The sequence below is a fragment of the Barbatula barbatula genome (genome assembly GCF_947034865.1).
Source record: "Barbatula barbatula genome assembly, chromosome: 13".
Taxonomy (NCBI): Eukaryota; Metazoa; Chordata; class Actinopteri; order Cypriniformes; family Nemacheilidae; genus Barbatula; species Barbatula barbatula.
The window spans coordinates 11,017,438-11,042,024 of NC_136776.1; the positions used below are offsets into that span (position 1 = coordinate 11,017,438).

The 24,587-nt window shown below is 38.3% G+C and overlaps 3 protein-coding genes across 10 annotated transcripts in view; 2 read left to right on the forward strand and 1 right to left on the reverse strand.

The window, feature by feature from the left end:
- Positions 1 to 2,763, forward strand: part of LOC306902581 (arf-GAP with coiled-coil, ANK repeat and PH domain-containing protein 2-like) — a 36,876-nt gene extending 34,113 nt beyond the window's left edge. For 5 of the 6 annotated variants that reach the window (XM_079471250.1, XM_079471243.1, XM_079471245.1 and 2 more), the window contains one exon: positions 1,247 to 2,762. In XM_079471250.1, the coding sequence (XP_079327376.1) occupies positions 1,247 to 1,329 (83 nt within the window). In that variant the 3' untranslated portion in view covers positions 1,330 to 2,762. Of the gene's footprint in view, positions 1 to 1,246 lie in introns of all 6 variants that reach the window. The other variant, XM_079471252.1, reaches the window with a different exon arrangement.
- A 5,962-nt stretch (positions 2,764 to 8,725) lies between these two features.
- psmd1 (proteasome 26S subunit, non-ATPase 1) overlaps positions 8,726 to 24,587 on the reverse strand; it is a 30,769-nt gene continuing 14,907 nt past the window's right edge. For both annotated transcript variants that reach the window (XM_079470950.1, XM_079470951.1), the window contains 9 exons: positions 12,583 to 12,697; positions 12,189 to 12,305; positions 11,567 to 11,669; positions 10,445 to 10,614; positions 10,094 to 10,186; positions 9,692 to 9,778; positions 9,315 to 9,527; positions 9,031 to 9,194; positions 8,726 to 8,922 (listed from right to left, as the gene is read on the reverse strand). In XM_079470950.1, the coding sequence (XP_079327076.1) occupies positions 9,048 to 9,194; positions 9,315 to 9,527; positions 9,692 to 9,778; positions 10,094 to 10,186; positions 10,445 to 10,614; positions 11,567 to 11,669; positions 12,189 to 12,305; positions 12,583 to 12,697 (1,045 nt within the window). In that variant the 3' untranslated portion in view covers positions 8,726 to 8,922; positions 9,031 to 9,047. The remainder of the gene's footprint in view (positions 8,923 to 9,030; positions 9,195 to 9,314; positions 9,528 to 9,691; positions 9,779 to 10,093; positions 10,187 to 10,444; positions 10,615 to 11,566; positions 11,670 to 12,188; positions 12,306 to 12,582; positions 12,698 to 24,587) is intronic.
- Positions 15,507 to 24,194, forward strand: htr2b (5-hydroxytryptamine (serotonin) receptor 2B, G protein-coupled). 2 transcript variants are annotated; one of them, XM_079470952.1, is made up of 4 exons: positions 15,507 to 15,739; positions 16,066 to 16,636; positions 20,154 to 20,354; positions 21,990 to 24,194. In XM_079470952.1, the coding sequence occupies exons 2-4, from the start codon at positions 16,363 to 16,365 to the stop codon at positions 22,991 to 22,993; spliced, it is 1,479 nt and encodes a 492-aa protein (XP_079327078.1). In that variant the 5' UTR covers positions 15,507 to 15,739; positions 16,066 to 16,362; the 3' UTR covers positions 22,994 to 24,194. The 2 variants fall into 2 exon arrangements, with proteins under 2 accessions (XP_079327078.1, XP_079327079.1); XM_079470953.1 differs by lacking the exon at positions 20,154 to 20,354 and having other exon boundaries at positions 21,990 to 24,188.

Consider the following 24,587-nt stretch of genomic DNA (forward strand, 5'->3'; position numbering starts at 1 on the left):
TGTAAATGTGGCCGCCGCCATCTTTGAGCTGTTTGGAACCCAATGGTACAAACACAATGTTTGCAGTTAGAGCTTGGCATGATAGTCAAAGTCAAGTCAGCTTTATTTATATAGCGCTTTTTACAATTTTCAGTGTTATAAAGCAGCTGTACAGGAAAACATTGACTATAAGCAAAACATATAAGGTTATGCAAGTCAAAACACAGGTCAAATATCAGACAGACTATAAATTCCTATATGCAGTGTTAATGAAATAAAACCATAAAATTCTAGCAGCCCCCCGGCCAGGCAAACAGTGGCGAGGAACCCAAAACTACACTATGAACTGCATCCATTATTCATTATTATAGCCTACTGGATGTCCTTTCTCCTGGACTATTTGACTACAATAACTAATAAACTATTACTAAACGTTTATTAATAAACGTTTAAAGGCAGAAGTTTATGGGGAGAGTTAGCACAACTAAAACAGTAATATAATAATATTAACAGTTCAAATTTAGCTGTTAGCATTTTTATATGTATTAAGCAGTTAAAAACACAATAGACTTAAGCAAACCTACCTGCCAGAGGATCGCAGCTGCAACAGTTACAGGACTTGCCCTGTCATTAAATTACATTTTAATTAATTTCGCAGACGCTAAACAGATCACATCGCGTGTGTGAATAATATTCATCCGAGCCATTTTAAAAGCATTTCCATTGTTTTCCACCGGCTAGCTCATAATATGGAAGTCTTAACACAAAAAGGAAGTACGTCACGTTGTTTACTTTCGCATTCGAAATAACGTGGATAAAGAGCCTCGATACAAGTTAAGCTGTACTGTGTCGGTTGCATATAACCGATAAAAAGTTCTCTAAAATCTTCATAGTACTCGACAGTCTCATGAATGTTTTAAGGTGTTTGGAATTTGAATGTAAAATATAGCCAGAGAGATCAAATATAATTGATCATTATATATTTGATATTTCATTTATTTGATGTCACATGCTTTTCAACTCGGCAAACATCTCCATTTCTTTCTTTTCTGCTGCATTTTCCTGCTGTCTTCTGAGTTTCTCTGATGAAGTTCTGCAGGTACACAGCTGTTTGTGTGTGTGTGTGTTTGTGTGTGTGTGTGTGTGTGTGTGTGTGTGTTTGGCTTGTGGTGTGCACCAGTTGTGTGTTTAGCATGCTTGCATGCCGGTGGGCTGTACTTTCTCTAGTACTTCTCCAACTGATCTGTTATATCCCTTTTTTATACAGGTGATGAAACCTATCAGGACATTTTCCAAGACTTCTCGGACATGGCATCAAATAATCCAGATAAACTCAACCGCTTCACTTAAATGCAGTTTAGGTAACAGGATTAATGCAGAAAATGCACTCCCATTGTTTTATTGGATTAGTTACAGAATATTGTCCATTATATCACGGATCACATGTTTGCATCTGAAGGTAATATTTCCATTATGCAAATTGTTGTTTTTAATGTCAAAAACCTGTCCGAGTATAATTAAATATATGAAAAGTCTTTTTGTCATGAAATCAGTATATTTTCACAAATGATATTGCACTCACAGTCTCATAAGCTGTGTTTTTGTCTTGAATTGTCTTGCTGATCAAATGTTCCATGTAGAGTTTAGAACTGCGTTTCTCTTTACGTGAACCGTGAATATGGGAGTATTTGCTATGGGAGTTGTTGGGCAACATTCGTGTTTTCAACACAAGCAGGACACATTTTTATGTTTGTAAAATCATCCACTGTAAACTTGATCAAATCTCTGGTGTGTTTATAAATGACACCCATTTTTATTTAGCAAATATGGAATACAATTATGTTGTTAGCCTGACTGTAGTTTACATAACAGTTTACATAAAAACATTTTCCAAAAAACAAAGCATTTATTTTGTTGTTTCGTGCATATCATTTGACATTTGTTAAAGAGAACATAAATCTTGCTTGACGTATTTGCATTTGCACCCGACCTTGTTTTTATGTACAAAAAGTATACAGTGAAATATATTCATGGGACAATGTATGGTGTGTAAATGGTGTAAATTCTGTACATACAGTACATCTTGGGCAGGGTAGTTTCTTTTGTGGTACTTTTTAAGTATTGTAAGCTACCTTTTGTGCATTGTATTCCACATTCCACATTGTAATCATCCTGTATATGATCCATGCAGTTTTAAATATTATTTTATTCACCGAAATGATCCCAAGGTATATGATCAGTTCCCTTTGTTTTTTTTAATGAAGCATTGTAACTTGATTGACACGCTATGGATAACATACTTTATACTATGTTGTCTTTAAAGAAGAAATTCAGGAAATGAAATGACTTAAGGCATTATGTAAAGAAATCTTCCATGCATTGGCGTTTCTGTTTATTATGAAGAGATTGGTATTACATAAACATTGGCGTTGTGTCTGTGAGACGATGCAGCCGTTCGTTCGCTCGTGACTGATGACCTCACGGCCTTGCCAGGTGTGCCATAAGCTACATTTTCACATCGCTTTACCCATCATACCAGTTCAGGAGCTTCATTTATAAAGCATGTCAACAGCTTGTAACTGATGCCTAGGCTTAATTCGCATGGCTTAGTTTGCCTTGAACACACGAGTCAACTTTATTTGAGACACATGAGATATGCTTTTATTGTGTAAGTTAGCTGTATTTTTGAGTTTGTATGGCTTAAATCAAATCAAACCAACTGCAGTTTGATTTATATTCATTGGAATGCACAATAAAAGAACATGATTTTTGAATTTTCTTTTAAATGGAGTTACCTCATTTTGGAACCAAATATAACCAAATAATATATATTTATATTTATTCAACCTCTCCACCACCATGGTCAAGACCAAACAGGTTTCAAAAGGATGTCAGGGACAAGATTGTACATCTGCCCAAACCTTGAATAGGCTACAGACAGAAGCTTGGTGAGCAGGAGACAACCGTTGGTGCGATTCTTTTGGAAATAGAAGAAATACAAAATAACTATCAATTCTGGAGCTCCCTGCAAGATTTCCATAATGGGGTAAATATGATCATGAGAAAGGATAAAGATCAGACCAGTACACGGAAGAAGCTTGTTAATGATTTCAAGACAGTTGGGACCACAGTTAGCAAGCAAACCATTGGTAACACGCTATGCCACAATAGATTAAAATCCCAAAGCACTCGCAAGGTCCTCTTGCCCAAGAAGGCAGTTTGACAATGAACATCACAATGCTTCAGAAAAGGCTTATGAGAAAGTGCTGTGAGACCACAATTGACTCCTGTTTTTGGAGGGAGAGAAATGTTGACTATGACCCCAAAAACACCATCCCTACAGAGAAACAGTGTGGGAAACATTATGCTTTAGGGCTTTTACAATGCTACTGGTACAGGATGACTTCACTGCATTGAGGGGCTGAGGGACGGGCCCACGTACCATCAAATCTTGGACTAGAACCACCTCCCCCTTAACTAGATCTCTGAAGATGGGTTGTGAATGTGCCTTTAACATGACAAAGACCAAAAACATATTGCTAAGACAACCAAAGAGCGGCTTAAGCAGAAGCACATTAAATGTCCTAGCCACTCTCTAGACCCGAGTCATATAGAAAATCTGTGAAGGAGGCTCCAATTTGCTGAGCGACAGCCACGAAACCTTAAAGATTTACAGAGGAGTGGACTCAACATGTGCAAACCCGGTGACAAACTATAAGAAATGTTAAAAGTTTGCTTTCAAATGACTCTTGCGCACTGACGGCTCTAGAGGTGGGGCCAAATCTTATTGGCCCCTGAAGTGCCCCTGTCATCTCAGGGCCTCTGTAGCCTGCCCCTGATATACCTTTGGTCGATCGTATCACAAGTGGACGACGTTAAATACAGGTGTGAACTTGTCTTCAGCGCCAAGAGTGGACACGCCCCCAGTGTGTGAGAGCAGAGTTCTGCTTATATTTCCGAGACTTTGATGACTTATTTTATTTACTTGGAGTTTTTTTTCCATTCACCTTTGGATGGCTGGTTAATAACCCATTTTTCTGTTGGGCGACAAACTCAAAACACAAATTTAATATCACTTTACACAAAATGATTTGTTTAAAACTGCATAAATAAGTGCTAAGTGCTCTTTATCTTGCCCTAATTCAAAGCCATACGCTTTTAATGGTTCCTAATTTGATCAAACTGACATTTCCCATGAAATCGTAACGAACAAATGTAATTTAGCTTTAACACGTAAACTCAAGTAACCTGCAATGTAATATTTTAAATGGAGATGGCGCCATAGATCCAAATGCTACGTATAAGCTTTAAACCTGTGAAGGTTGACAAAAAAAATGTTTTATTTACATTTGGGGGGGTTTTCCCAGACAGGGCTTAAGACTAGTCTTAGACTAACATAAATGTTAGAGCTGAAATGGGGGGAACCATGCTTTGGTGCCTTCAAACTCAATTCATCCACTCAAACAGTTACATGGAACAGACAGGTGACTCTACAATCTCGATACATACCAGAAAAAAAAGGAACGATTCCATGCAGTCCGGTATGACTGGAAAGTGTATAAAACAAGCAATGTCAAACAGTTCTTTTAAAACTACTGATCTCAGTCAACTTGATTTCCATGTAAAGTTATTTCTTCCACTGCAGGGCATCTTCCGGGCGTCCATCTTTGCTCGGCGGTGGAGAGGAAATCTGCGGTCAGCTTCCCGCAGAGACACAAAGAGCCACTGCTCGAGTCTTTTTCCCTCCATAAAAACAGATTCGCCAAGCTCCATAAATATCTATTCACATTCAGCTTCCATCAAGCCAATCTGAGATGTCAGTTGTGTCTGGGGGTTAGAGCGTTGGGCTTGTGATCAGAAGGTTGCTGGTTCAAATCTCAGTGCCAGCAGGTCATGACTGAAGTGCCCTTGAGCAAGGCACCTTACCCCTGATTGCTCTGCAGTAATGTGTCACTGTAAAAAAAAAGAAAAACTACTTGTAAGTCGCTTTGGATAAAAGCGTCTGCCAAATGAATAAATATAAATATAACATGAGTCAATTTGCCAATGTTCAGATTTTGAAACGCAAGAAGCATCATTATTGTGTCATGGTAGTATCTCCAATAAATCGTCTTTCCACAACTAACCCATACGTTGACTGAAAGAATAATTAGCGGTTCAGATTTTGGAAGGATCAAGGAAAGTCAAACAGTCCTTTTACGATTTTCTAGATGATGAATGAAGGTGGATTGAAAGGACGCTCTCGGCAGCATTCTCTCACGACACAATCATCCATGTTACGACTGAGACTTGTGAATGTCTCGTTTCACCACTCTCTCCTCACTTCCCAGAATGGGACGGCCTTGATGTTGCGATCTCCAGTGGACACACTTTTAAAAGCAGAGTCCCAGAGGACTCGTCATCCATACCTCAATGCCTGGCCAGCAACCGGCTGGAAAATCGACTGAATCCACCACAGACAATCTGGCTTCCAGCTGTGAACAAAGCACACGTACAGACAGGTTACGCCAGTCCTTTAACCGCCACACCGGAGACTTCTGCATTGCTAATTCAATCTTCACATTGCCCCTATGAGGTTATCTGTGTCTACATCTACGCTGTGCTTGCAGGGATGGTTCTGGTTAAATTGATCAGATTCTAAAAACATCACGAGCTGCAACAAGATGCTGGTATGAGATCTTCTATGGACAATTTTTAAACCATAAACCAGAGCCACTATACTTTTAATCCGGCCAATACCCTAAAACTAAAGTTTTCAAACTTTCTGTCTGGTTTCCCAGTAAAAAATATTTAAAGCTTAGATCAAAATACCTTTACTTGACAAGAAAAGTGACCAAAGTCTTATGAAAGAAAATATAATAATATGGTAAGTTTTTGTTTAAACAAGACAAATAGTCTGCCAATGGGGTGAGAACTTCCATTTATATGAAACAAGACCAAAGTGTGAAAACCGTATGGTATTTGCCGGATTAGGAGCCGTTTGATTTTCTACATACTTAGCAGATCTGTTTATATTTGTTTTCTATCTTTTAGGGGTTTGTTAAACTGCTATGAGACAGATTACTTGTAAAAGTTGTTACAGTACAAATACAAAATGTTAATGGTTATGTTATGGTAAGATTAGTCCAGCATTTTAAGTTTGGTAACAATTTGAAGACTTATAAAATCAAACTTACTATTGATATAGTTTACATAAAAATTAGGGCTGTCAAATGATTAATCGTGATTAATCGCATCCAGAATAAAAGTTTGTGTTTACATAATATATGTCTGTGTAATGTGAATATTATATTTGTATTTATAAAAACATACACATACAAGCATATATTTAAGAGAAATATCAAACATAAACATTTATAAACATTTAAATAAAATTTTAATGATTGGGAAATTTGGATAAATACATCTACAGTAAATATTTCCTAAAAATACAATATATTCATGTATGTGTATGTTTCTGTGTTTATAAATACAAAAATGTACACAGACATATATTATGTCAACACAAACTTTTATTTTGGATGCGATTAATCACGATTAATCATTTGACAGCCCTAATAAAAATACATAGGATGGAAAATGGGCGACTCACCAAAGGTTCATCATATTTAGGGGTTGTTGATGTTAAATCAATACTAGTAGTTTAACATCCTACTGCTCGACAGTGGAAAAGCGACCTCGAAAAACTTGTACGACTTTCTTTCTTCAGAACACAAATGAAGATATTTTGAAGAATGTTGTTCTGTAGAAGAAAGCCTTTACGTAAATTAAAAGAAAATTATGGATTAAAATTCATTGTCGGGTTAACTATTCCTCTAAGGTCATTCTTTAGGTCATAGGAAGACACTCCCCTCATATCACATTTGTCAATCCAACAAGGACTTTTCCCACCATTGCTGCGACACTTTTTTAAGAGTTGTACCTACGTTCCTGCAGCTCTCTGCAAGTTCCCTGACTCGAGGAGGAACAGTCATCCCTGTCCCCAGCGTGTCCATCACTGCTCCCTAAGTACAATAAACATAAGACTCTCGACCACCTCCAGCGCCTGGACACCCGTCATAAACGTTACTCTGAGGCCAACACCGCACTGGCCGTGACATTGACTGACCAAACAAAAGAGGTTTGCTCTCGCCATCCGTTCTGTCATCAACGGTTACACAGTGCGGCTTCAACAGACCGTGACTCCACGGCAGAAAGCGACAGAGGTATGCTTTCACCAATACTTATCCAGCAGGCAACAATCGCCAAGTGTCCGGACTGACCCTTCAGGGTCATAAGAATACAACTCCTCACTGCTCCGAGAGTTACTTATCACCCTCTATATGGTCATATTTCCAAACATGGAGAAAATAAAGAACTTTCATAGAGATCAACACGCAATAAAACTTGTAATGATATAGTGATCTCATATGCATCTCCGCTTTGCTATATTGGACAATCAAAGATTTATACGGTTAACAAGAGAGAGGTAAGATACATTAAAATCAAAAGTCCCTGAAGAAAAAGGTTGTAATTCTCACGTTATAAGATAATTTGAAGTTCAAGATTCCAGACTCTTCAAAATCAAAAGGAAATACAAATCATTTCAGGAACCAATGTTCCTCAGTTTTAAGTTTAAAGTATCCCACCCACATTGTTAAGACAAATGGGAAATGAGCACGTTGACAAAAATCTTTTCCTTTTAAGGGATAGTCAGTGGGTTAATGTGAGACTAAACGCTTCCTCCTGTCAGTTAAGGTAAAATACGGGGTGTTAAAAGTACTCCTCTGACCGCATTCCATGAAATACCTTCACCCAGTTCTATAGAAAACACTTTTTTTCCACACTACACTGCAACAAGAACCAAGACGTTATACAAACAGAATTTATTTTATGGAAAAAGCCCGTTCATTGCTCTGAATGGGTATTTGTCATGGATTTAGTCACCTGACTTTTTATACAATAGCCTGTAATCTAATAATCTTAATTTTGTAATATCTAAACTTCTTGCTGATATACCTCTTATGAAAAATTCGATGCACACATTTGCTTAATACCACCATGAATATAATGGTCAGAAAACAAAATACAATTGTATTCAGTGAGTTTCATAAACATACACCCTGAGAAAATGCCACATCAATTTCATCTGTGATATCATTTCATAATTTTAAATCTACTGCCTGTACTAACGTATTTTAAGGGTATGAAAAACTGTAAACAAGCGGAATAACAATACATTCAAATTGGACTGCACGATTTTACATTACAGCCATGGATAAAGTTAACAGACAATTTCAAATTTATTTTAGTTTTTTCAGAATTTGCTATTTGTAGGTATGTGTTTAGGTAAAATGACAAATTGTTGTTTCATTCTGTGAACCACTAACAATAGAAAATGAAAACTGGAAAAACGGGTCAAAATATGAGAAGAGATGCTCCGTTTTTTTAAGACCCAAGATACTTAAAAGTAAATCTGAACTTGTTTTCTTTGAAGAATATAACAGTAATAGTTCTACATATATGTAGGAAAAGTTAAACAAATATTTTTAATGTGATGACCTTGATTTTTATTAGTTTTCATTTGTCTTTCACATTTGCTGTTGGATGACTGTCACTCCTGAGGTTTGATTTAGTTGGGATTCTATAAACACTGGACTGGAATGGCCACAGTATATATAGAAATGCTGATTTAATGTCAATATTTGTATATAAAATATGTATATATGAATGACCATTATACTAGAATACAACAAAGATACAACAAATCCACGTGTGAGCAAGTATATTTTATTTATAATGACCGAGATTCATGTAAAACAGTTGGCCAAGATTGACCAGATGGAAGAAATAACGTATAAAAGGACAAGCGGGGGGGGTTATGGAGTTTGACTGGGGGGGCAATTTAAAGTGGATGAATGGACATGTAACGCTGCATGCTAGGAACTCCATTTTGTACACCTCCTGCAAGACAAAGAAAGACATTTGATAAACATTCAAGTGTTCTCCTGTGTATACAAATCAATATAGAAGCGTCAGGTCTTCAGATGCAACGACTTTAACAAAATGTACCTGTAGGGTGGAGTACATTACTCATCTATGTACTCGAATGGCTCTGGTGCCTCTGGCTCCTGTTCTTCCTCTTCAATCTTGGGGCCGTGAGCAGACACAGGTTCCACTAGCTCCTCCTCTTCCTCACTGGTGTCTTTCATGATAATGATGCCACCAGTATGTAGCTGAGGATGATAGTGAGCAGGAATGGTGTCATTATTCTATTGTTCAGTACTGCCTTTCACAAGCCAAAAACTTGACGGTTATACAAACATCATCTCATGTTGTGTTATAAAGTAACTCACTGGTTTGAAGGGCTGGTATCTGGAGCTCTCCGGCATGATTAGAACTTTGAGCTGAGCGGGCAGGGCACGTGCCGGGTTCGCCAACATTTGGAAGCTGGGCTCTGGTTCCTTTTTCTTTTCCTTCTCTTTCTCCTTCTTATCCTCCTCATCTTTCTTCTCCTTCTCTTTCTCTTTTTCTTTCTCCTTTTCTTTCTCAGCCTCAGCTTGTGTTTCCTGCAGCAGAGAATGAATAAGTAAATCCTGAATATGAATCACTTTTGATAGTCACAATCCCCATTTATTTTAGTTTTCAATGAAATGTAAATGCACACAAGCCCAAATAATGCCTGACGCCTAAAATATGCTTAAGCTTAAGAGTTCTGTATTAACACACATACCACGTCCATCTTTTCCTCTTCCTTTTCTTTCTTTTCCTTCTCCTTCTTCTTGGCTTTAGCTGTGATGGACAAAACAGCAGTGGAAACCTGGCAGAAGACAAATCAGCAATAATAAAGACCAAATAAACTGACAAGTATACCAATAACTGTATTAGCATCAACACCAATCGATCGTAATTTTGTTTATTCTTGCATGTGTAACATTTTAAATGCCCAAGCTCTTTAAATTCAAATGGATTTTGATTGGTTTTCAATGTTTTATCATTGTTGGGATTATTCCAACTATATAATTGCTTGGTATCTTTATATCATTGTAATAATAATGTGGTGTCTGCTATATTAACATTGATTATTAAAACATTTTCCGGCCTAAGACTTAACAATTCACAGATGAAAACAAACCTTCTCCTTTTCTTTCTCCTTTGGTACCTCCAGGGGTGAAGGGTAGGCAAACGTGGACGGTTTGCAGTTGGATCGATACTGAACCTTTGGCATCTGTTAAGGACATTTAAACACACTTAAGCTTTAAAGCTGATAAAACTGCTCTGTTTTTTCAGTTCTAAAACGTGGGCTTAGATGTAAACATACAGGCATACCAGAGATCAAAACACCTGATTATGTTTTTGATAAGACCATCACACTGCCATAGTGAGGTTACACTTTAGGAATGCCAATACCTCAGGTCCAAATACTAAAAACATTATTATATACTTCAACATTGGTTACTTTGGAGGATATTACGTATCTTTATACCTTGAGGTCTTTGTTGAGTCCAATAATGGCTGTAGGTATGAAGGCTAGAGACAGGAAGTGAGAGAGGGGGAACCAGAACCAGAACTGGGTGAAGACCAGCAGACCCACCACGGACGGCATGTGGGTGTGGCCCGTACGCGACTGCAGAGAGATCGTCACGTTACGACCACCTACAACGGGGGAGAAATTGAACAGTTAAAATGCGTATCAGAAGGACTACCCTACATCATCTGAAGCAGACGAAATACTGGAGACAGTCAAATGATAATATTTTCCAGGGACGGGGTTAGTGTTAAGCTTTCCTGTCCACCTGTATTGTAAAGCCAAATGAGGTTGTTAATGGGATGAGACCAATGTCAAGAACAAAGATAAAAACGGCAACTGGAACAAATCTCCACCCTTCAACACCCTGAGAATACAATAGCAGGAGTGAGGGATGAGTGCCAGGAAGGAAAAAGGAGTGGATGAGTCCAATGCATTTGTAAAGAAGATAAAGAAGAAATTAAGTTAAGGGGTCGGATCTGTCATACAGAAATATTTACAATTTCCACACCTTTGACACGGTTTCTTAAAATCACAGCTCACTAGGTTTTAAATGCAGTGGCCTTAGTACTGAATTGGTTTTTGTGAAGACAAACAACTCAAAGCAGATGATACGGAGTTGTGGGAAAAGTTTAATGCGTGTCAGTTTGGCCAGGGGCAGAGGGACGATATTTGCTTGTAGTGGCACGAAGGTGCTATCTACATTCGCATCCAACATTTTGCCACAATCCTATCAGCATTTTATCACACAGCTTCCATGTCTTGACATGCATGCAAAGACTACATGTTTTCTACACCCACTTTGCCTCCATGAACACTCTTTTTGGGCGAAAAAGTGTGTACAAATATAAACAGATATTGCCAAATATAGTAACCTTTAAACCTACAATAACAGAATCATTGCTTCGAGAAGGTAATTGGAAGCTTGACAATTGTCAATAACTTCCTTTAGAAGGCAGTGAATGGATTACAAAAGTGCTGTTTTGATGATGGTAGTGTAGTGGGTTTAGGATACTGACAGAAAAAGAAAGCGTTTGAGTTTACTAGTCAACTACTTTGTTGTTGGACCCTAGTACTGACCTGCATCCAGGATGCCCAGAGCCAGGATGGCCCCGAATTTGGCCATGACGTCATCATGTTTGTCATTGATCACCTTTGAGTAGAGTTGCCGGAACTGGTTCACCTGTGGAGAGAAAAGCAACATCCACATTACCAAAGATATTTATATAAACAAGATGTGCCACTTCCGTTACAATAAATGGCGAGGAATGCAATGCTCAATATGGCCTGCTTCCAGTAAAATTAGTCAATGAGTAAAGTCTGACGATTCTCAGGGGTGGGGCTCTCATAAGGCACTAGCAGTAGATGAGGCAACTCGTAGAAGGTGATTTATTGCGCAATTTAGGCTAAGTTATGAAACGGTTAATGTCATGTTTAATTATTGATAGGAAATATGCTGTTTAATTGTGATTTTTGCCTGTGATTTTAGAAATATCTGCCCTCCCCCATTCACATAGATAGGACTGTGAACGTGCTATGACATAAATAGCTTTTTGCAAAAATGGCCGCCGCGGCAAAATATATGATGACACAATCTTAAAAATAAATTCTTAAGAGTGCTGCAACCAGCTGAAAATGCCAGTCAACGTTCATGACATTTACTTAAGCACGATGCAAAATATATCCAAGATGTTTTTCTTACCTTTGGGCAGGTGACCTCCGTCTGTTGGATCATTATCAGGGCAGAGGAGATCAGGGCGCCCTGTCTGACATAATTCACCGGGTCATTGGTCATGGGTTCCAGGAGATTTATTGCTTCCTGTTAAAGGAAATGACCCCACATCAAAGGAAGCATATTAAGCACGATAACAATAGGACAGCAGAAGATCCCAAACAAAGAGACTATGAAACGTAATGTACTACATGAACTACAATGCTTTAAAGCCACTCAGACTTGATGTTCACTTGACTTCCTGCAAAATCCTATTTAAGCTTTTGTACATACGATCCAGTAACTGCAATCTAGTTAAGATAATTTTGAAGAGATTTGTGGTAACTTTTGTACCGGGAAAATATATAAATTCTTCATTACTTACTTTGTTACCAGTTCCAGCGCAGCAGATTCCCAAAGCCATCGCTGCTCCGTAACGGACGTGAGGATTGTAGCTCTCCGACAGCAGAGACACCACACTGGGACATTGTTCTGGAGTCCTGTAGACACAAATACAAAACACTTGAGACAAAGATCATTGCTCTGACAGTAATACTTTGAACAAGAAACTTGAGGCTCACATGCTTAATCCTGTGTTACAAAGTTAATGCAAAAACGATTAAGCTGGAACGCATCCCAAGACCTTAGTCAAACTGTTGGCAGCAACAATGCTAATGTGGTACAACAATGCAAGTCAGTCAGCCGCTATTAAGACAGTTTCTTTTCACTCACTGCATGACGTGTGAGTTTACAACAAATATGATCATGACGTTGTTGGGAATGCAAACACGACATTGAAATACAGTATCATTACAGTTCCTATACATCCAGATAAAACTAATGTTGAATGCGTGTACATTAAGCGATGCATATTACAGCTGAAGAAAGGATGTCATATGCATCTGTAAATTATGGGAATATACATTTTTGGGTGAACTATTCCTTTAGGTCTGCCTAAAAAGATTCAAGGGTAATATCAACTGGCACTTCTAACTACGGAAATGATTCCCCATTACATTGAACAAACATACAAAGAGGAAATTAGCTGTAAAAGTAGGTACTCCATGAAGCGATGTTAAAAAAAAACCTCACCCTCTGACCTCACACGCTTGAAAATGACTCTCTCAAACCCACCAATTGAATGAAAAGAGCCTCTTGACAAGGTGCTTTAAAAAGCAACTGAACTCCTTGTAGCCGTTCTCTCCAGCCAGGGCAGCTGTTTGGAGGAGCCTTCTTTAAACAGTTTACATGAGAGGTGATTGTGGCTCCACGGCCGCCCTGCACTTTCAGGGATAAGGGTGGGTCTGAGGGGTCTGACCATTTTGGGTTGGGCATTGGTGATTGTACACAGATCCCGGCGTGGTTTCCATGGCACAATAAGTCACGGTTTCAATTCAACACCTCGTGAGCCAACTAAATACAGAGTCATTTTAGACATCGCTGGTGTGGTCTCGACACAAAGGCTGTTCTACGTGACACCTCAGCATCACGTGTGTAGTTTTTGAAAGCAATCCATCCAATTTGAAAGTAGTTTTAATAATTTGCTTTGTCTTTAATATTTGTATTTATGTTCATGTTTTTGTGTGCATTTTGTATACAGGTTTAATTTATTTGATCACAGTTTAAGTTCGGTTGTAATTTATTTTTAGTTAACAATTTACTTTATTGCTAACAATTGTAGTTAACTATAACTGCTATAATGCTATGCATCTCATGACTTTTTACAATGGTCTGTTTATAATATTAAATGGTGATCATGTTAGATGGCCTTTTTCCTCATGTTTCTGAGCAAGGATGGGTAATTATTGTATTTGATAATGGCTTTTGTAATAACCAAGAGACAGACAAAATAAAACAACCACACACCACACCAAAGTCCTTTCTGCGAAAATGTAATTAATAACAACAGAGACATAGAAACACTGACAAGTAACAGTAGAAGAATTCCACCTAATCTTTTATCAGGATGGTATAAATGTGTTGATAAATAAGTGGAAGATATAAAGGGTTCAGTCAGTCCTGTCAATCTGTGAAATATACCAGTAACGCTGACAAAACCAAAAGCTCTCTTTACAAAACCTACAGATTGAGCTTCAGAAAAGACAAAGTGTTTCCAAAAAGCAACATTTCCAGACTGTCGTTGTTAGAATGCAACACCTAAAGTAGCTATTCACATTGCTTATATCACATCACACCCGAAGATCAGAATATAATAACTGTACCGCTTAACATCAACTTGTCCCTTCCTGAACAAACATCAACCTTAACCGTACCTTACTCTCACAGCGAAAACCTCCTGAGAAGGGAAGATCCTGTTCATATGTCGAACGCTTTTTTTCTTTTTAACTTTTATAAACACAAAGACGAAGCCTGACACACTCCAGGAGTCAGAGGCGAGCAGGATCTCTTTGCCAGACACCGTCTAACGGAACAGCAAAATGAACAAACACGCCGTTTCACTCAAATAAATGTTTTGTGAAACAAAGTGCAACGCTTTACTAGTTTACAATCGAAGTCTAGATCTAGGTTTGATAAAAGAAAACCAGACATTTCCAATTAAACCGTTATAATGCTCTATAATGATGTTGTAATAAAATTATACTGCTTATAAAAAAGAAGCATTTTCATTAAACACGCCCCTTTGTTTTGAGTAAACCTTCTTTCAATTTCACATTGGCAAGGTGGAAAACAGATGTGCCTGGACCTGTCCAGCCTAAACATAATGTGATGATGGGAGACAATAAACCCACCAAGACAAGTTCACAAGGCTCACTTTCCTGAGGTTATTATTGAATTCAAACATGGAGAACTTAACACGTCACAAAATTTAAGCAGCTTGTGAAAAGACAACTTTTGTGAACAGAGACCCCCTAAAGGTCTCAAAAGACCTCCACATTCCCCAGAGTGCCAATGGGATGTGGTGGAACTGCAGATGTGTCATGAATGTGCAGCAAAAACAACAGCAGGAACTATGTGATGTCCAATAATGAGAGAGAGAGAGAGAGAGAGAGAGAGAGAGAGAGAGAGAGATCCCTAATAAAACTCATCAGGGACAAAGCAGACTGGAATAATCAAATGTTGTTTATGTGAGAACAACACTGTGACGTTAAGTGTAAAACAAACAGATAATAACTATCCAGATAATAACTCTTCCCTCTACCTGCCCCGAGCTCCAGAGAAAAACTGAGGGACAAATATAAATATCTGCATTGAAGGAAATGACCTCCCAGGACCACTGGAACCTCTCCAGTGTCGACATAAGTTTAACTCGCGAGTGAGAGGAGGGAGGAGCAAAGCCAGTCGGCAGGCAGACACAGAATGTGAGAGGAAGGGGCAGACGACGCATGGAAGTTTTAAACCTGGAGTCTGATAGGTAACGCGGAAAGGAGAATTCGACCAAATCATCCAGACAAAAAAAATCGGCCCATAAGTTATGTTTTTGTTGTTTTTTCTGTGCACTTATAAAACGTGACAAGCTATAATCTGAGGGACAGGTTTTCATGGAATTGCACAGCACGAGGTTAATAAACCAATCAGTTAAGGTAAGTACGACCACTATAACCAAATATGATGGTATTTGAGCATAACGAAAACATTTGAGATGTTTAAACATTTGACGATTTTGTAAATTGCTAACTGAAAACCATGTAAACATTGTTTCTCTAGTGGCAAACAAAACGTTCTCACGAAATGATCTAATTTCTAGAGCAAACTTCTCTCAAAACATCAGTCATTCAGATTCATTTATATTGTAACACAATGACAAAAAAAGCAAAACCTTATTCATCATGTAACACTTCCATCTGTGACTGTAAAGTCTAAAAAAGTGACAAGACTAATCCTCTAATGTTTATATTTCCTCTTGTAGATCGCCCGTGGTGTAAAAACACAGCGACACAGATGGACAATACCATGCCTGCCTTAATTCTGTTTGGAGGTTAAAACTTCACGACCCCAAAACAAAGCTTTCTGCATGCATATGGACAGAAAAAAGTTAAATTGATGGAAACCGATAAAGCGTTTTTAAAGCGAATGGTAGAGTGTCACTTGAACCGAACCTACCACCACCACCCTCTGATCGGAGGGGCTCTGTGACAATGCTGGCCGAGCCTCTGGAAAAAGCCGAAGCAAGACTCGCTGAAGCAACACCACTAGCCACAGCATCATGTCCCAGCGAGAGGCGTCCCTGCTGGAGCTCAACCCAACGTGGAGCAGCGACGGGACGTTTTCTCAGTCCGGAGATCGACTCCGTTGGGCTGCGTTGCTTATTGTTCTTGTTATCATCCCCACCATCGGTGGAAACATCCTGGTCATTCTCGCGGTGTCATTGGAAAGAAAACTTCAAAACGCCACTAACTTCTTCCTGATGTCTTTGGCTGTGGCAGATCTGCTGGTGGGTGTGTTAGTCATGCCCATTGCTCTGGTGACTGTGCTATTTCGTAAGTAAACCCTTCACTCAAGTTTGATGGTGGAACACTTATAAATCAATTGACAGGAACTATTGTAGTCGTACCATTATGCGTCACAAGACGTTTTTTGAATACGTTTTGCTGATTTCGGCAATTATCAAATCGAAATATTTAACATAAAATAAAGTCATCGAATCACCCCCTAAAACCCCTCGGCACATCACTTAAAAGAATTTAAAGCAAGTAAACATGTAACAATACTGCCTAAACTACATATTTAACTAAATAAAGAAAACCGTAGTTTGATGTAGTACTTAGAGAGCCTGGAATACTCTTGAAAACGTTTCTCGTACAAACCTTACAACACTTGCCAAGATATTATTACAGTTGTCGCTTGGTTTTGCCAGCTTGGCTTTCAGCTCAAATGCCAGAAGACTCCAGCGGGTACATTATTCCTCATTAATTACATTACATGACATTTATTGAACCTCCATTCGCTGCACCTTATCTGTTCATCTTCAGATGAAGAACATGGACTGCCGAGTCTCTCTCTTACCCAATATGCTTGGGCATAATATAACGTTACCACAAATTGTCATTCTGAATAGTGAGCACTCATACTGAGGTACTGCCGTGTATGAAGGTCTGAACTCAAGGCATCCCAGAATTCATGCAAAGATGGCTTCAAATATGGAAAAGGTGTTCCACTGAAAAATAATCATGCGTGAATACAGAAAGATTCTCCCGAAAAGCCACGTCAAGCTTGAGGCTTGCCAGAAGTCATGAACAATGACAAGTCCTTTCATCAAAGGACCCTACACTGCTCAACTGTAATTCTAGATACGTACCATCAACTTTCAATTCAATACGGTCACAAAATAACTGGTGTAATGCAGGGTTTAAAACCCTTGCATGCGAAAAAGTAAGACCTAGTCTAGCACATCTGTGGACCAGGTGAAGACAAGAGTTGTTTTAAACACCATGAAATGTCTCAACACTGAGCAAATCTCCACAGTGCTTGATAAAGAAAAATCTGCTCGGGAAGAAAACCGCAAATGTACTTCTCAGAGAAAAAGAGAAATATTTACATGTGGAAGTTGAGACTTGGCTGTCTGAGCGCAAAGAGTCGCAGAACAAAACTCTGAGGAAGAGGGCAAGCTTAGTTGTTTAATATTCTAGATAATAACATAAGTGCTGATACTATAAAATGGAGCTACATCGCATATTATTGCGCTATTTACATAGGTGTAAAAACCAGACGGTGTCGTGAGACTAGTGTGTTAAAATGGATGGGTTAAGGGGACAGTTCCATAATTTATTCACCCTTGTGTCATTCAAAACCTGTGTGGTACTGCATTCCTTTGTGGAATACAAAATAAGATATTTAGATAAAGTATTTTTAATTAAAAAGTAAATGACGAAATAATCTTGTTTTTTGTTTATTTTTTTAAATCAAAAGTGCAACATGAACAATTGTATAGCCATTAACTTACATTAAACGGATCCTCATCCAAAAAATGAAATTTCTGTCATGAATTACTCACCCTCAAGTCGTTTGTCAACCCAATGACCTCCGTTTATCTTTAGAATGATAATTAAAATAGTTTATTGAGGTCCGGGAGCTTTCTGACTCCCCCCATAGACATGGTTGAAATGGTCAATTTCAATGCAGTGGTTTCGCTTTAATATAAAATTACGAAGGTACTTTTTGAGCACAAAAAAAACTGACTTTATTCAGTTATATTGCGGACTTCAGTGTTCGTTTCCAACGAGCATTCACGAGACAATCCGGGGTTCGCACTGCACGAAGCATATGCAAAAATGATCATCGCTAATTTTCGGCAGAGGATGCCTTTAAGAAAGAATATTAAAGGCTTAAATGTTCATTCGTAAATTCTTTGGCTACCGTGAACCAGCAATGTTAATAAAAGCAACCTTAAATCTTTAACCATTTCAATTTAATTGTAGTTTACATATTTGGTAAACACAATTCCTTTATAAATAACCCAAAAATGTCTAGTTTAGCTATAAAACAAGGAATAAACCATATCATCACTCAAATGTGTTGCAACGTGTTTAAAACAACTTAAAGGGAAAACTGCGTACATGCAAATCTACATAATCAACCAGTTATACACATTTCTGAATAAATACATGAGAAAAACCAGTTCTCTTCAGTTTTTGTCATTAGATTACAACTGCATGCCAGGGGAAACACCAAATTGTTCTTTATTTTAACATGTCTAACGATATTACGATTTCCAAAATCAGTTTCAGCCAGCCCAGCTGGTAATAATGTAGCCCTCTCGATGTGCTATTAGGGGCTGTTCAGGGGACTGGTCTGTTCTGGCTATGCCAAGAGTTTTCAACATCTGGATATAAGCACTCCAAACCATGGAGGTCTGCTCACACACCAGAACTCTAAACACACACTGCAGGTTAGGGATATAAGGAAAATTGTACACCTTATCAAGTACAAAGGCCACATGTCGTTGACCCAGTTTTATGACTATTACTAATACTAAACCATTCACATCGACTATCCATTTGTTTTAAGCATGGAAAAGACGAGCTGCAAAACTGCAGACATGAAAACAATTTTCACATTTAAAAACTCTTTAAACAAAAGCATCTGTAACCATGTTCAAATGCAACGGGATAGAGTTCAACCCAATTATCCGCCATTCTACATCTGATGCTAAAATAAACACTGTCGTGGAATAGCTTGAAAATAACCCAAAAGCCTTTCAGTGTTTAATCCGTTTTTGCCTTAAACTTAGGCATGTATCTATTTATTTTAGAATGTTAAGGTTCACTAAATATGAGATAAGATGCGCAGAAAATCAGGAACGCTGAAAGTAATGCTAGTCATTGTAAACAAGATTTTTTTTCTCCGAAACATCATTTCACATGGACACCCAGACAGCGTATGAATGTACCTTCCAAGATGTAGTTATACAGCTCTGTTTATAAAACAGTATTACATATGTACAGAATGTGAAGAAATTAGTTTGTTTGAATTGAACGAATATAGAATAGCAAAGCCAGTAGAAATATTATAAGATTGATTTAAAAGGTTGGCTTTCCCATGTTAAAAGTGGAACTGGATTGAATGTCCTGCACAGTTGCAAAACTTAAGTTTGTGGGTGGTTAACTTGTCAAAAAAGAAAGCTGGGGTTTTAAATATAACTTTCCGTTATTAGAGATCATACCATTTAAGTCTGTGATCTATAAACAAATCTGTGTAGCCATTTATCTTGTGTATGCTGGAATTTCAGTCTGCAATAAATAAAAAGCTGTAAGAACATAATAAACCAGTCATTAAATGACTCCTATCAGTAGTGATGGTCAGTCATTTATTATACAAATAGCTATCTGACATGCACTGAATCTGAAAAAAGCAATTTGAAGGAATGTCTGTGGAGACACAACATGGATTTTGCAGGGTTGTTGTGTCTTTGTTTGCTTGGTAAGCAGGAAAGCAGAGTGGGGTTCTATTTCAAATTCGAGCCACGGATCAGTGTTTAATACGGTCTTTACATTTCAGACTCCAGATGGCCTCTTCCAGATTTCTTGTGCCCTATCTGGCTGTTCCTGGATGTCTTGTTCTCTACAGCCTCTATCATGCACCTGTGTGCCATCTCTCTTGACCGCTACATAGCAATCAAGAAACCCATCCAACACAGTCAGTTCAAGTCTAGAGCTAAAGTGCTGGCAAAAATTGCACTTGTCTGGCTGATCTCTGTAGGTATGTGATCTATTTTGCATTAAATATTCTGTCAAAGAACAATTAAATCCCGCACACCTGGTGAGAAGAATAACGGCAGTGCCAAACACAGGTTTGCCAGTTTGTGTAACAAAACCAGCCCGACGACCCAAGACCACATTTCAAAACTCAAAATATGCTCTCCTACACCTAAAATACATATCGCAGGTGTTCTTCTGAAACCTTGTCTCTCCACAATTTGTGATCTTCATTTTTTTGAAAAAAATTTTTTTAATTAAATCATCCTTTATGTTTGTCACTGGGCTTAGCAAATATGTTGCCGATAAAAACTGCCTGTCAACTTTGACAACATAGTATTTAATAATTTAGTAGTAATTAAGTAGCGTTTTTTCCATTTCCTGAAAAACAGCAAGGACATCGGAGGTTTTGGAAGGACAGTGAGGCTAATTTTATTTTTATGTAAAAGTCACTGTAGAGCACTTAACTTAAACACATCCTATTTTATATATAACTTGCATATAACTGAACAAAAACCTACACCTTGAGCCCGCAGAATAAAAAAAGGCCACAGCAACCGTATCAAAGCAGCCCAATTCTGCGAGAAAACCAGAGACTTGGCAACCCTGGACAAATATCCATAACGCACGATTATAATACGTGATTAAACTCATGGGGCCAAATAAATATATTGTTAAAATAATTTTGAACAAAGTAGTTTGCAATATTTTATTAAATATTTAGCCAAAATCTTTGTATGAACGTAACATTACATAACAATGATAATTTGCACCTATGACAAATACAAATACAGGGTAATTGAGTGGGAAACACTAATGCAAATTTTGTTCTAGAGAAATTAATTTATAGTTTTTTAATGTTGAGGAAAGACCATAAAAAAGGCTCAAATTGGCATCAGAAACTAAATCTTGTTTTATTCCCTAAACTCAAATATGTGAAGCTACAGCTTTATACAAACTATGGCAAAACAAAACAGGGCTTAAACTCTTGACTGAAAAAACATGTATAATAATTATTTGATCTGGGAAACGAATAACCTCCCTTACATATTCTTTAACCATCTCCTTTCACTGACTGTCCTGTGAACTTTCAATTATACAAGCAAAATGATTTACTTTTAACGATCAGATCTTAATTCTGCCCACTGCGAGCCAACGTCAACCTAGAACTAAGTAAACACCTTGCGATTTCTGGTCGTTAACGTCAGTCTAGACGATTACTTTGGCTGCGCTGTTTGGACGAGCACAATGCATGGCTGGAACCATAAAGCGAAATGTTTCACCGCCATGAAAGGCAGACCTTTTGTTCTGTCATTTCAACACTGACCATGAACGCCATGTTCGAGAGTGAACTCAAGACTGATTTAGCATACTCACTTTTGACAAAGCAGCAGTGCTGAGACAAAACAGACAACAGTAGCTTGAGGTTATGGATAACACCTTAAGTCAATACCAATAACAGAGAGCAAGTCTAAAATGTTACTGACAATATAAATAACGATTGTCAAATCTATGAATATAGTTCCAGTAAACTTGTTAAATCTCTGTCTTATAACAAAGCATCTGTTGAAATGCATATTACTGTAATTTCCTCTATTATTCGAATGCTTTGAAACTTACTCTGCCTTTTCTCCATCAGGTATTGCAATACCCATTCCAATTAAAGGACTACAGGTCTCTGCACATCCAAACATTACTTTCAACAAAAACCACACCTGCCTGTTGTCGCCAGAAGGTTTTGGGGACTTCAAGGTGTTCGGTTCATTGACAGCTTTCTTTATTCCTCTTGCGATCATGATGATCATCTATATGTTGACAATCCAAGTACTGCGCAAGAAGGCCTACCTTTTGAGATCGAGAGCTTCAAGGCCTACCATTTCAACAATCTCCCAACAGGAACCTCTCTCTCCACGCGAGAAACTAGTAATGCTTGACGGAATAAAAAAGGACCGAATACAGAACCATGTCAACTCCGTCACAGATGATGAGCTCCCTATCCGCAGGATGTCCACCATGGGGAAAAGATCTATGCAAAACCTGAGCAATGAACAAAGGGCATCAAAAGTCTTGGGGATTGTATTCATGTTGTTTGTTGTGATGTGGTGTCCTTTCTTTATTACTAATGTGGCGTCAGTACTCTGTCAGGGGTGCAATAGCAATCTAGTGGAGCAGTTGTTGGATATTTTTCAATGGGTGGGCTATGTTTCATCAGGCATCAATCCTCTGGTCTACACCCTGTTCAACAGGACATTCCGGGAGGCTTTTACGCGCTACATAATGTGTAACTACAGTCGTGTAAGGACTCCAAAAATGCAGCGAAGATCCAGGATTTCCTTTCGGTCATCCGTTGCAGAAAACTCAAAGCGGATTATGAAACACGGTATGAAAAATGGCATCAGCCCTGTGAGTTATCAGAGTCCCCTACGCCGTCGCCCGACGAATCTACAGACGTCTACAAACATCACATTGGACACGTTGCTACTGACAGAGAACGAAGACTGTAAACAGGATGAAAATGTAAGCTATATAAATAAAGTTGACTTGACTATTGGATCAGTGGTCGCTGGATCGCAAGACAAGCCAGAGATCTGCTTTTTTGCTGCAGGACCAGATGGAAAATTATCGAACGATGGAACGATCTAAAAAGGGCATGGGTTCGTTTTTAATTGCAGCCAGAAAACTCCTTAAAGCCTTGAGTTGGGGGAAAGAACATCAAAGACTTGCTCTTGGGTGTGAAAAGGCTGCATTTGGACTGTGTGCGCACATCCCGAATAAGTGGGTTGACTGAGTGTACAATGTGAAACCAAAATGAGACAAGCAAGATAAACATAATCACAAATCACAGTTCAACTTACCTTCTGTACAGAAGGGAAAATAAATCCCTTTGCTATAGAGCAGCTGATATCAAAACCAAACTGATGGCTTTTCATATAAAAACTTGCAAATGTACAAAAGGATGATCAAGATGTAGATGCTGATTTAAAGACGCTTTTCAAATATGCTGAATAAACTTTTCTGAATTCATTGTTTGTACAGAAGGAATGTAACATAATATACACATTGAAATTCCACCCAAATGTAAGAAATATATTGTCATATACTCTTTGCTTTAAATCTGGCAGACGCCTAGCTAAAGCGATTTTAAGCTTTCAAGCTTCACCTTATATCAGCTGCTAGGAGTTTAATATCACATCTCAATGTTCTCAACACCAATGTAAAGTGACCAAAAGTCACAAGTTTGGACATGCTCTATTAAAGTGAGTGCAGCAATCCCTATTAACACTCACAAGAGGAGAGGTGTCTTACAGTCCGGATGCGCAGGGATGATATGGGGCCCGAAACAGTAAGAAACAGAAACCTGTTGAATTGTTACAGCTCTGCGCGCTCTCTAAACACAGGAAGGATTTACATTTGTTTTTTTACTGCCAATTGATCATGGGAATATCACATGGCCTTTTTAGGGCTTAAAAAAAGTTCACCAGTTCCTCTACTTGGCCCACAACCCTGAGGGAATGTTGCAGGAGTAAATTCACTATTGGCCATGAGAGATAAACAAAAGAGAAAAGATAGGACAACAAATGGCCGTTTATCTACATATGATTTGTTATGGTATATAAAGATGTAAAAGCCAGCTCGGAAGGCTGTTATTGTTTATTAAGACTACTATTAAGTAGCTAAATTAAGAAGCTTTGCGCAACAAATATGTTGGTTAGGTCGGCAGAAGTCGATCACAGAGTTTACATCTTCTAATATTTCTAAAGTTTTTGAGCTGGTTCTTAAAACTGAGATGCTTTTTTTTAGATCTTTTAATGTGCTTTGCAAAATAAATCCTTCAAAAAATGCTAAAATGTCACATTCTTTGATGTTGCCAATAATTTCATACGACAACTATTTCTTATTCTTAGTCAGAGGCAAAGTATTTTTTATCGGACTTTTCCTCAAACAAAGCTAGTATACTGTAAAACAATGTTTGAGTGTATGGGATCCATGGGATCTCCATGACAGACAAAGAAGCTAGTGCCCTTGGGCACGACAGCAGGAAGAGATCCATCGCAGTGTTTCCTCTGGAGATTTTAATAGGGGCAACAAGCACTTGAGGCGACACTCCAAATACATTTTGAAAGCGCAGCAGAAGAATGGGCGGAATCTCGTCTGTGTTTACGCTACAGGTTGATTAATCTGGTTTACTGGCAAGCACTTAGAGAGTGGCCCGTCCTGACAGGGTCTGTTTAAAATG

Bases quoted from the DNA above. Each gene is read 5' to 3' on its own strand.
- htr2b (XM_079470952.1), top strand. From the start codon at position 16,363: ATGTCCCAGCGAGAGGCGTCCCTGCTGGAGCTCAACCCAACGTGGAGC. The intron at 16,637-20,153 runs GTAAGTAAACCC...TTTACATTTCAG, and splicing joins TCTGGTGACTGTGCTATTTC to ACTCCAGATGGCCTCTTCCA. The intron at 20,355-21,989 runs GTATGTGATCTA...TTTCTCCATCAG, and splicing joins TGTCTGGCTGATCTCTGTAG to GTATTGCAATACCCATTCCA.